Below are 13,035 nucleotides of genomic sequence, written 5' to 3' on the forward strand. Positions count from 1 at the left end.
ACTTGTTGAAGCTTGTGGCTGCTTCCAAGGCTCCCAGGGGTAAGAAATTGAAGGGGCTTCAGTGTGCCATGAGCTTGGTTGAAGGTTTCATGGCTGCTGCCCACAGTAGGGTTTGAGATATGTGAAGAACTGGTGGGAAATCTCAACAACCGTGCTCAAGCCTTGCCTAGAAGTATGCCAAGAGCTGGAGGATAAAGTAGGGAGTGCTGGAACTGAGCTGGAGCAGGAGGAAGAGAGTAGACCACTCAGCACAAAATGCTCCGTAAATTTCGGGCTGGCCTTAGGAGGCTCCAGGCAGGGCAAACAAGGCTCATGGGTGCTCTAGATGTTGGGCATGAAGTGCTGAAGGTTCCATGGCAGCTTGAAGGAAGGAGAGAGAAGGCTCTCTTGAAAAAGTAACTGTGCTTTTGGTCTTCTCTAACTCTGCTACACTCTTTTTGCCCAAAACCCTCAAGAAACTTACATGGAAATTAGTGACGATCTTTCAAATTTATCTTCGCGCCTCCAGATGCGTCCATGGTTCTTAGGAAAGCTCCAAGAAAGGCTGCCATAGTCTTCAAGAGGGCTGACAACTTGCTTGAGTACTCCCTGTGTACTTGTGAGAAATATGTAATTGAGATTTTCTAATTGTGAGAAACTGTAAGAACCCTAAATCTATGGGAAAGAGAATGATCAAAGACAAAGCTTTGATACCACTTATAATGAAAGAGACCTAGCTAGCCTAACTAAGGAAGAAAAGAGAGAGGACGACTGCAGGAGAAAAAGAAGAGTAGAGAGAAAGACAGGGAGAAGAGAGAGAAAGAGAGGAAAGGGAGAAAAAAGAAAAAGAAGCCATGAAAGCTTATGAAGGTGAAAATAGAGATTCTTGATAATTCTGTGATGCCTCAGAATACCCTCTTACACCTTATATACCATCAGTGTGACTGGTATGTTACCATGCCATGTTCTCGTGTCCCCCGCTCGTTACATTGCTTCTCTCAGTCACTTCTAGAACAACTATCGTTTGAACGGCCTAAAGATCATGACATAGATCTTATGCTTGGAAGGAGTTCACCTAATAAGCTACCCTACAGCGTCAGTGCATCCCAGCATGAGGAGATTGTGAGTGAGGTGAACGAGCTCTTAGAGAAAGGGTTGATTCAGCCCAGATCATCTCCTTTTTGTTCTCTAGTGCCTTCGGTGCAAAAAAAAAAGGTTCATGGCGTATGTGCATTGACCATCGTGCCTTGAACAAAATCATGATAAATAATCGTTTTTTTGATCCCTCGGATCGATGATATTATGGATAGATTGCAGGGGCCAGCCATATTTACCTGTATAGATTTGAAAAGTAGGTGTCATCAGATACGCATTAGACTGGAAGATGTGCCTAAGACAACTTTCAAGAATCTTTTGGGTTATATGAGTTTCTTGTCATGCCTTTTGGACTTACGAACGCTTTTGCCACTTTTAGTCAAATGATGGATTGTATCTTTAGGCCACATAGAGGATTCATGGGCACTTTCTTTAATGACATGATTGTCTATTCAAAGAGTGCGGCAAAGCATAGAAAGCATTTGGACATTGTGTTCAATGAACTGTGTAAGCATAGGCTGGTCATTAGAGACGAGAAAAGTGAAATTTTTATCCACTTCTTGGAGCATATTGTATCGGCTGATGGTATTTGTATGGACCTTGCAAAGGTTGAGGCAATACGCTTATGGCCACCTTTGAAGAATGCACATGAGATCTGCAGTAGCTTCTTGGGTTTATGTTCTTGCTATAGAAAGTATGTACGTGGGTTTGTTGGAATCGCATTTCCATTGCATGCTTTGCAGAAGAAGAATGTGCCATTGATATGGATAGTTGTGGAAATCTTAGCATTTGAGAAGTTAAAAGAAAAGATGACTTTAGATCTTGTATTTGTGTTGCTTGATCTAAGGAAGTCATCTGTGGTTCAATGTGATACATGTGGAAATCGCACTGAGGCTGTTTCAATGCAGAATGACTGAGTTGTGGCTTATGAGAGCTCTCTTCTCCATGGTACAAAGAAGAATTTGTAGATCTGTGAGAGAGAGCTCTTGTCTATAATTCGTGCACTATCTACGTGGAAACATTACTTGTTAGGGGCTGATTTTACAGTGTAGATAGACCATACATTGAGATACTTTTTGATGTAGACAAAGTTGTCAGAGAAGCCTATGAGATAGATAAATTTTCTCTCTCTGTTTCATTTTTAGATTGTATATATTGATGGTAAAGAGAATGTTGTGGCTGATGCACTGTCACGTAAGCCACAAATTTCAACGGCCAGGATTGTTTATCGCACTAAGTTGGATGCCATAAAGAAACAATATGCTGCTAATTTGGACTTTACTAATGTTTTTGATCAGCTTTGCAATGGCTAGAGGCATGAGCACTTTATGCTTAGAGATGGCTGTTTGATGATGCATGGATGATTGTCAAAGGCGATTGAGGACTAGAGTGATCATTGAAAGTCATGCTCCTTTGTATGTAGGACATAGAGGTATTAATGTCACAGTTAAGGCGGCGGAGCATTTCTTTTATTGGCTAGCTTTCAGGCATGATGTAGAGCACTTTGTCTGGACATGTGTCGTATGTTAGAAGGTCAAGCATGATAGGCAAAACATATTGGGTTTGTTACAATCCTTGCCTACTCTAGATTGGCCTTGGCAAAGTCTTGCAATTGATTTTATTTTTGAGCTTTCTAGGACGCCTATAGGAAATGATGGGATATGGACTATCATTTGCCAGTTTAGCAAACAAGCGCATTCCGTGACAATGGAAATTTTCAGACGTTTTAATCTTGCTGGTATCATTTGATTAATTTAATAATCAAATATGCAAGATTGTAAGGCATATGTGATGCACATGGTAATTACTTTATGATTATAGGCCAAGGACCTCGAGAAGTTAGTGGATGTCAAAGCAAAGGTTGTGACAAGTTATTCCAGCTAGGCTTTAGTTGTTAGGTGTTGTCAATTTTGACCCTAGGATAATTATTTGACCATTAAGTGTTTGTGATGACATGAGGGACTAGCATTAATTAATTAATTAATGTCAATCTGGGCGCATTTAATTTAGGACCATCGGAGGTAGAGGACAGCAACTTGGAGACCAAAGGAGGCAAATGACAACATTTATGAGACCATCAGCCTCTGGTAACAACACTTAGAGGCAGGCGACAACCCAACCATTGTTGAAGCTTCTCCGCGAAGAAATTTTGGAATTTCTCTCTACAGCCTTCTCTCATACTCTCCCAACAAATCTCAGTAATTCTCAGCCATTTGGAGCAGATCTCAGCCAAATTTGGTGGATAGCAATGAGAATTCTATTGTAAACCCTAAAATTTTACCAAAATCAGGGTTTAGCAGTCACCTTGGGACCCATGTCATCAGTCAAGGTCATCATACACTGAAATCAGCATATGAAATTCAAGGAATTGTCAGGGATTTCAAATGGCAGTCCATCCATTGTGAATTGGGGTAGCATTGGGCCAGTTGGTGGTTCCATTAGAGCAAGTCGTGGGTGAAAATCAAGAGGCAATTGGTGCAAATTGCTTGCCAAGCAAGGGGCTTTTGGATTAGTAAAGGAGATTGTGAAATCTCAATTTGCACTCAATGCATTAGCAATTCAAGTTAAAGAAATATCGAAAGGGGCACTAGTTTTGGAGCCAAGAGGGTATCCAATGTCTAAGATTGTTAAGGTAAAGTGCATTTCAGTTTATGCTCTTTTATTAGTTGTTGTAATTAAGTGCTTGATCAAGTATTATCACCCTATGTGATAGCTCCGCATTCTAGATAGTGGGCGTAACAATGCTAACTGCCAAGGCATCATGAGAACTCCTCTCATACGTGTCTAGCAAGGAAAGGCCCTTATACAAGGTCCTTGACAAGCGAAGGGTGTAACCTTTAGATCATCCCCTTTCTTAATAGAAAATTCCTATAGCTCATAATTGGCATTGATATGTTGGGTACAATCTCATGCCACATAACGGTCAAGAAGATGACTCCAATGATTAAATGCTAGGGGAAAGTATTGAAATTGTGAGTGAAACTCAATAAGTGCCTCTACTTTCTCTCGACATTTATTGTAGCATTGTGAGCTTTCCATTGATGGATATGGTTAGGGTGGGCCAGTTGAGGGTTCTACATAGGCATGAGTTTTATCCGTAAAGACATTCTTGGCCATAGCAATTGGAGTGTTAATGCCGAGTGAGGAATAGGGTGGGTAGGATAGGGGAATGGATTACATTTGGGAATTAATTTGAGAGTGCCCAATATGCATGTGGGATGTGTGCATAGTGTTGAGCTCAAATATGCATTACTTGCTGATTACCCTTTTAAACAGCCCCAAAACACACTAGAAATGCTCTTTTAGAGTAAAACCCTAAAACAGGGAGTGGTTCGAGAGAGTTCAGTGGAAATCCTAAAATGGGGAGTGGTTCGAGAGAGTTTAGTGGAAACCCTAATTTTTGGGGCGCCCTTCCACATCTGTAAATAGACAAGCTGCCCCCATTCAACGATTATACTTGTTTGCAGGTTACACCAGCCCACACACCCTCTGCTGCTGTTGGTGCCCAGTTTCCAGCCTGCAGCCTGTAGCCTGCCTCCATCTGCTGTCCAACCATCATCGACTGTAGCCACATTATCTTCAGCCTGTCCATTGCTGTAGGCGACAACTCTCAGCTGCTGGCGACTGCTCCAGACTGTTGTTCAGTCTGTTGTCCATCATCTCCAGGTCAGCTAGCTTGCGTTTTCAGCATTGCAGGCCTTGACACTCTCAGATATTGTTTCAACCTGCTGTTTATTGCGGACTGTGCACAGTTTCCAGCCTCTGATCGGTTGTACACTGCTGCGTTTACTAGTTTCCAGCCTCCAGACTGTTGCGTTTTGGTGAACCAGCCTGCTGCCATTCATTATTCAGCACTCCTACACTCTGATTGGTGGTCACAGACTTGGGATCCGTCTTCGGTGGATGTCACACTCTGACATTGCTGTGCCAGCATATTGTACACTCTTACATTCATTTACAGCATTCATTCACTTCAGAGTTGTGTTCTCTCTCTCCCTTCTTCTGTTTGTGTTTGAGTTTTGAGTTTTGAGTTTTGAGTTTTGAGTTTTGTGTTTAGGGTTTGAGTTTTTGAGTTTTGCGTTTAGGGTTTGAGTTTTTCCCTTTGTGTCTGTGTCTGTCTCTTTGTATTTCTGTCATGGTCGTACACTCTGTGTGTCCTCAGTGCAAACCCTAGCAGTTTCCTTCACACATATTTGATCCATTAGTAGGTGTGGATTAACAGGCATGGGCATGGTACTCGCATGAGTAGCCCACGGAGGGTGGATAGAAACACTATAGGTAGAGGATGGAATTTCCTGTGTCAGAGTGACCCATGGAGTGCGTCATGGTGTACAATAAGTAGAGGATGGGTATCCCTGCCTATGTGAGGCTGATAGAATGCGTGGTGCATGCCCAAGAGAAATGAGGGGGATACCTAGCACAGTCATCCCAAGATAAATAGATGTGCTCAATTGTAGGTGTGTAAGGTACAATGTTAATGGGTGGTATTTCCGATAATGATGAATGAGGGGGTAGAGTGGCACTCACCTGTGGGTAGCTAACATGTGAAATTGAAAAAGAAATAAGTGCTAGAAGCATAAACAAATGATCCTAATCCTATTGTGCTTGATGTAGATGTAGGAACCAACCAAACTGGGAAAGTTTGCTTATGGGACACAAAACTCTTGTCATCAAAGTTTGAGTTTTGGGGATGTTTAAATGAGCTAATTAAGATTTAATAAGAAATGCTCACTTTTTAGCTTAACAAATCATAGCCTATAGGTCTACCCCATGTTTTCTTTTCTCTTTGGGATTTGGAGCGATCTCTTGGAGCAACAAGAAGCAGCCTACTCTTGCTCTTTCTAGTATGGGGATGGAGTATCAAGTTGTGTGTTCCTCAACTTCATAGATTGTTTGGCTTTGGAAGATGTTGTTAGAGATCAGGTTTCCTTAGTGACGGTGACCTACTCTTCTTTGGTGCAGCAATTTGGTTGCTCCAAAAATCCTGTCAAGTCCGCACGAAGCACATTGAGAGCATCTCTTGGATGGTGAGTTGGAGCTCGAGTATTGTTCTACAGAGGACAATGTCGTCAGTATCTTCACCAAGGCTTTTCCTTGGCATATATGGTTCATGATTCATCACATGCATCGTTTGGGCCTTCAATAGCTCTTAGGATTTGAGGGGGGATGTTAGCAATCATTAATTTCATTCATGTTCTTTGTATGCATCATCTCTCGGTTATGAGCCCCAATCTGAGTTGTATGGAGACATTTGGAGCTCTAGCACTGTTTGTATTGTCACTTTTGCCCTTTCATGTCTAGATAAGCCTAGCAATAGCTTCCACCATTATGGAGGTGTTTACCAAGCTAGTTCTTGGCTGATTCATCCAACTAGTGTGTATCATTGGACCAGTTTCCTTCTCTTCACCTATTGATAGGTGTTTGCCTTTGGCACCCTTAATGTTTGGTCTCTCCAACACCCATGGATGGCCTCTGTCCATGTGTTTGCCTTTGGCACCCTTAATGTTTGGTCTCTCCAACACCCATGGATGGCCTCTGTCCACTTTATACAACCTTTATTATCAACATTCTGTTCAGATTGTTTTTTCTTCATCCTTTGTGCGCGTGTGCGTGCACGCACACACACACACACACACACACACTCTCTCTCTCTCTCTCTCTCTCTCTCTTGTTTTTTTTTTTTCTTGAAATCATCAGGAATCACAAACTTCCAATCACGCTAGGGAGACAATAGCTGTAACATAGGCAAAGAATAGTACCTCAAGAGTCTTGTCCTGTATGGCCGACCAAATATCATGATGTCCTCTAGGCACCCGAAAGTGTTGATGAATATGCCGAAAAGAATAAAGACGGGCCTGCCCAAGAATCACACACACACACACACACACACACTCTCTCTCTCTCTCTCTCTCTCTCTCATTCAGGCACTCACACCCTCTTGGTTTTAGTGAGTTTTATAAGAACGAATTTTGTTCAACATATGTTACCAATATTTGAAGCAATTTTTGTGACAAATTTATTTTGCATTATTTCTTCTTATTAGAACGATACAAAGTAGAGAACCATTGGGCTGTTACAAGTTTGAATGCCCTTTTGCATATTGTTAAAAGAATATATAGGGGATTCATGCATGTTTCATCCATAGTCAGAAGTGATGCAAAACAGGATGGGGATGGGGGAAGGGTAGGAATTTCCGTCACATGTGAAGATATAGCCACATAGAAAGAAGCTGCCATCCCCACAATCCTCAAGTCCAAAAACGACCATTTCTTCTCACGACTATGATTTCATCAATGGGCAGCATTTGAGCATCATTGTGCTATACTAGACTCTTCGCAAACAATAGGGACTACAAATCATTGTCATCATAGTCACAAGTGACAGCATTTTTGGACTTGAGGATTGTGGGTCTAGTAGCTTCTTTCTGCCCCACGTCGCATTTGTTGTGACTCTATAGTCACAAGTGACAGCAATTCCTCCTTGTTCTCTGTTCTCCATTTCCCATCCCCCATTCCCCATCCCTATCCAGCTTTGTGTCACTTGTGACTATGATTGTCAAAGATGGGAGGTGATTGCTAGCATCATAGCTTGGTGCATTTGGATACCAAGATTTTAGTCATGCCATTGGGCAGCAAGATGTTTGCATAGGAGGAGGGACTTTCTCTAGGATCTAGACAGAAACTACTCAACCATTTCAATGTAGATAGACAGGGAGACTCTGAGCTTATTAGGAGAGGTACCTTTCTTGCTATTTGGATTCAGGCACCTTCTTTCACTTTGATCTGCATATGGTCTTGGCGAGGCACCTTCTTCCACTTGATCTGCATGTGGTCCTGGCATTATAGGCCACTAGATTGGTTTTTTACACAGCCCTTACATTACATGTTCTCTTGTGAGTTTGTAGTGTAGAAGTTCATTTGTAGGGCCTGTATTGTATTCTGATCTGGATGGGGTGGTCATTTTAATAGGATTCTCATTTGATAGAGAAAATCGTTGAGTAGATTAGTGCTATTTTTGGAAGGTAGAAACATCCTTACAATGACATGTCGGGATTGCGATATATAGCCTTTAAACGTATTCTAACATTTACTGTAATCATGTCTTTAGGCACCCAGCTCACATAATTCTCGTATGTTCTTGCTTTTATAGTTGAACACAAAGTGATTTTTGATATACAATGTGTGGCATGCTGCAGCTAAATTTCTTACTTATTTTTGTCAGTCTTGCTGACTCATAGTCTTTGTGGAATTAGTGTGGAGTTAGGCTGCATACATGGTCAATTCTAAAGAATCTAATAGTTTTGGGCTTATCTGTCACCTTATTTGTTTGTTCTTATGCCAGGTTATAATCTCTCAGAGTTGACTCAGCGCCTCAGCAACATGTTTCCTGAAAGTTGCAGGTCTCATGCTTTGATTGCTACAAAGAACCATGAATTATCCATTAGAATATAGTAAAGCTAATTTGCAAATGTTTTCCAATACTGATTTGCATGGGCATTTGCATTGCTGGCCTTTCATTAGATGCAAACGGGCATTTTTAGTTTTTTCTTTCTCTAGATACCTGCCAATGACAGTGCGATACTCATGGACTGTCCTTCAGCATGCTATGATGAACTAAATGAGTTTGGACATGAAGGTCTGCATGTTAACTTTTCTGGAAATAGACATTTATATGCTTGCTGCTGCAGTGATAAAGGTTGTTTCTATGCAAAAGCGTAATGCTTGTTTACCAAGCAAGCATGAGGAACATATCTCATAGGTGAAGATGAGGATTGGATCGGGTCATGCAAGTGAGATGCTTGTCTGATGCACTAGCTAGTGGAATGTTTATCTTTAACTTGAAAGGCTTCTAAGCAGAGCATGTTCAAAGTGTTGTTTGCATGACTTTTTACATCAGGATCTGATTGACAGAACACCCTTACGATTTACTGATATATCAGCATCTGACTAATGGACTACTCATGTTGGTAATTTTTCTGAACTCTTGATTGTTTAGAGCAGGAGCATCCTTGTCAACAGTTGATGGTAAGAATCAAGAGGTTTCAGGAGGAGAACAAGCACACATATTTTGTGGCTCGAAGCTCTTTTCAATTGGTGCTGCTGGGATTTCTATCTCATCATCTGGTATGGCCACCCATGCTTGTTTGTTCAATACTTTTTCTCATGTGAATGTATAATAGTTGGTCTGTTTCTGATTGGCATGATTTGCTTGTCCACAGAGCAGGGGGTTTCTGTACCCCTGGATGCTTTTTCTGAATTTGTGCGAATGTCACTTGGAATGCCGCCTGGGAGCTGCTGGAATGTTTTTTTAGAGTAATAGTCTTAACGCTAAGCGTCCCTGTTGTTTATGTATTGAAAGGAGTGGGCCCCTTTTTTATAAAATTAGATTGTTTGAAGGGATGTTTCCAAAGTTTCAGTTTGACACCAATGGATCTTCAAAGAATATCATGATAGTGTCTCTCAGAGAGTTTAATTTGTTGGATCAGTTCATGCTTGTTCACTGGCCGACATTGAGTGGATTCCTCATGTTCTATAGTGATGCCATATGACTTCACAGTATCAAATTCCTTTTTTGTTTTTTGTTTTTTGTTTTGTTGGACAATTGATATGTGTTTCTCTTTCTCTTTGATGCAGAGAGGCTGTTTGTAAAAGCCTTTTTCTTCCACGAAATGCAAAGATTGACTGGTTGGACACATTTCGGAAAGCATACAAAACAAGTCCCAAATCTGTTCTGGACAAACTGTATTTGAAACTTCATAAAGCATGTAAGTTTGTGTATTACGCTTCTCTGTATTAGAAGCAAGGCTGCTATGTTAATACTGGGATTATAATACAAGTTTTCCAGACAGGGGTCCACCTTCTAAGCAGCCTCAATCAGCATTTCATGCCCGTCAGCAGACACTAAATTCAGATGAACCTGAAAAGTTACCAATTATTTCTGTGAATCAAGTCTTATTTCCTGGCTTCTTCATACCCTTATTCATTGAAAATCCCTGTGACAGGCTTATGGTATGGTTCTAGTTTATGCATGTTACAACCAGATCTCTTGTTAAGTAACATGTAACAGATGCTTGATGATATAAAAGTGGAATCAAGAGCTAAAGGTCACCTTTGCCTTGGCATCCAGGTCAAAGATTGTTTGGAACAAGGTAAACCATTTGGTGTATCAACTTTGTGCTCAGAGTTCTTGTCAGATCCTATTGAATGCAAAGATATAATTGGGACAATTGCGGTATGTATTCACTTTATCTTTTCTTGGGACCTGACATTGTGCTTTACAATATTGAATTTGGTTTGGGATAATGCCATAACATGTTGAGAGTATAGTTGCTCTCTCCATTCTGATAAGTCTGTTGATTTTATGGTTAACTGGGTAGAAAGATGTGACATTGTGTATATGTGTGTGCAAAGTCTCCAGACAAATGTGAGTTGACTCAAGGGAAATCTAGAGTGGTTGTTCTGGACCCTTGTATATCAATTTCAAAGGCCTTTTATCCAGTATGATATTAGAGTGGAGCTTGAGCCTATGGGGTAATTGTCAATGGAAGAGAGAGAATTCCTGTGCGTTCTACCCTGGCCTTATTTTTCAGGATAATTTGCTTGCACATAAAACGATTTGTGTGGATTGCCACTTAGTGTCAGTTCTTTATATCATATTTCAACATTGAAATTCCGAGCTTGATGTTAAACAGGTGGCACACATCAATCTATAAGAGTGAAATTTTTCATATGAATGTACCATACACACATGCAGATACACACATTCTACAATTTGATGAGCATTTGAATGTGCTTCAAAGCTATCAATTTGTGTTTTATGATACTTCTTTATGCTAACACTGAGTTCACTGGTATTCTATTTAAATTCTTGCAGAATATGAAAGTAAATCTTTTTGATAAGGATTGCAAATCTTGCATCATTGCCCATGGTGTACGTCGTTTTCGAGTTATTAACAGGAGGTTAGTTCACCATCTTGTGCCATGATTAGATGACTGTATCTCGTGTCTGCGTGGTCTGGGGTGAATAAATTATATACTACTTGTATTGCGGCGCCATGGTTAGATGACTACATCTTGTGTCAATGTAGACTGGGGTGAGCTTGATGCATTTCTGGAGAGAAGGCCTTCCACTCATAAGCACATAATTTGTCTTTTTGTGTGGATAATGATGTTGAGAAACATATCACAGCTCACACGTCTCTGCTATCATTTGTAATATGTACAATAAACAAGAGCAAATCTGTATCTAATCTGGACAACAAGTATGTGTTTTTCAGCATTTGTACAATGATATGGACGGATGCGTTCTTTGGAAAAGTTAAAAGTTTGGGGTTGTTAAGTACCTTCTTTGTTAGTAGTTACACCGATCGTGTTCCTCTGTGGTTTTGGTGTGAATGCTTTCTTATCCATGGGCACTTTTTATCTTCTAGCTAGAGAAGGTTTTTTTCCCTTGCGAACATCCATTAGTGGGTGTGGTACTTAGTATCTTAGGAACTGGATTGTACTTTCATTATCATTTCCATATTGGATGTGACCTTCCGGCACATTCTTTGCTCTTGCTGTTCACTTGTTCACTGTGTGTGTGTGTGTGTGTGTGTGTGTGTGTGTTGCTGAATCCCAAGCTAGTTGTGCTATTAGAGCCATACCTTCTCCATTGCTGCTGCTAAGCTCGTCAGCCACCACGACCGCCATAGTCACCATTGAGTTCCAGCTCAACGGCAAGTCTAAAGTGCATTCTTCAGCCAAGTGCTTGGCTACACTCAGCTTGTTTCTTATCTATACTTTGTGTATATTGTATTATATGTAAAATAAAAAAAAGAGACTACCAAGAAAACATTTTGGTCTCCATCTCTCTTCTTGTGTTCTTGAGTGAGCTTCCTCCTATGTGTATGGTATGTGTGTGGCGCATCAACTCAAGCAAGTTCCCCCACCACACGATTTGTGACATGGTATTAGAGCCGCACCACTGATAGAGGTTAGTTTTGGAGGCTCGAGTGATGGAAAAAAAACAAGGATTTAAGCAAGCAAGGAATAGGTGAGAAGCTTCCTCGTTCTTCCACTCTTTCTCTTGGATAGTATCTATGGAGACATAGAAGCAGGATAGAGCAAAAATCTTAGATTGCCATATTGCTTGCTGTTGGCGAGTCTTTTCTCGCTTGCTCATGAGTCTTCTGCTACTAATAGTCGCGACACGTTCTTTACGCCTCTCCTTGCTTGATGCTGTGCCGTGCACGTTGTTCCTACCATGTCACATAGCTTCATCACAGCCTCATAGATTCAAACTTTGCATTTCAAATTAATCCGCTGTTGATTAATCAATCTTTGAGTTGCATAGATCCTTGTTTCAACCAACATCTCCGTCTAAGTACAAATTTGAGATAAAATTGGGGGATTTGTACGAATTGCATCCAACAAGCCAAAATTTGTCTCTCAATTTGGGAATTTCAGTTAATTCTATAGATATCTTCATCAAATTCAAGAAATTTCACCGTGGTGTTATAAAAAATTTGGGGCTTTACACTTTTGAGCTAAAATTTGACCAACTTTATCATTAAAATTTTAGGCTTTTGTGAAAATTTTTCAAATTTATCTCATTATAGCGCAATTCATCATTTTGCATGATTTAAGGATAGTGAAACAAAATTTCCTTTGATTTTTTGACATTTAGCATCTCCATCGATGTTGAAGTCATAAAATTGTAAGTTTTAGAGTCTTCCTTAACTTCATTTTTGTGTTGCATTTGTACTTTGGACAATATTTGGTTACAAATACCAGCAATTCGTAGCAAGCAATGGTGGGATAAACGTGCATTTATACTTTGGACAACAGCTAGTCACAAATACCAGCAATTTGCAGCAAGCAATGGTGGGACAAAATGATTTGCTAAACATGTTTGGGGATTCAGATAAATTGGATGGCACAAATTATTCGATGGGCATGCATGATGAAGCATGTTTTGGTT

The 13,035-nt window shown here is 40.5% G+C and overlaps 1 protein-coding gene across 1 annotated transcript in view; it reads left to right on the forward strand.

Annotated features, from left to right (window-relative positions):
• The window catches only part of LOC148023013 (uncharacterized), a 56,631-nt gene that overhangs the window by 25,637 nt on the left and 17,959 nt on the right, over positions 1–13,035 (forward strand). Inside the window, exons 2-8 of the mRNA XM_087696000.1 lie at positions 8,416–8,473; positions 9,070–9,197; positions 9,293–9,386; positions 9,708–9,838; positions 9,919–10,082; positions 10,201–10,305; positions 10,948–11,033. Of these exons, the coding sequence (XP_087552126.1) occupies positions 8,416–8,473; positions 9,070–9,197; positions 9,293–9,386; positions 9,708–9,838; positions 9,919–10,082; positions 10,201–10,305; positions 10,948–11,033 (766 nt within the window). The remainder of the gene's footprint in view (positions 1–8,415; positions 8,474–9,069; positions 9,198–9,292; positions 9,387–9,707; positions 9,839–9,918; positions 10,083–10,200; positions 10,306–10,947; positions 11,034–13,035) is intronic.

The sequence above is a fragment of the Lygodium microphyllum genome, chromosome 16 (genome assembly GCF_053477565.2).
Source record: "Lygodium microphyllum isolate KBCC chromosome 16, Lygodium_microphyllum_v1.1.10, whole genome shotgun sequence".
Classification (NCBI taxonomy): Eukaryota; Viridiplantae; Streptophyta; class Polypodiopsida; order Schizaeales; family Lygodiaceae; genus Lygodium; species Lygodium microphyllum.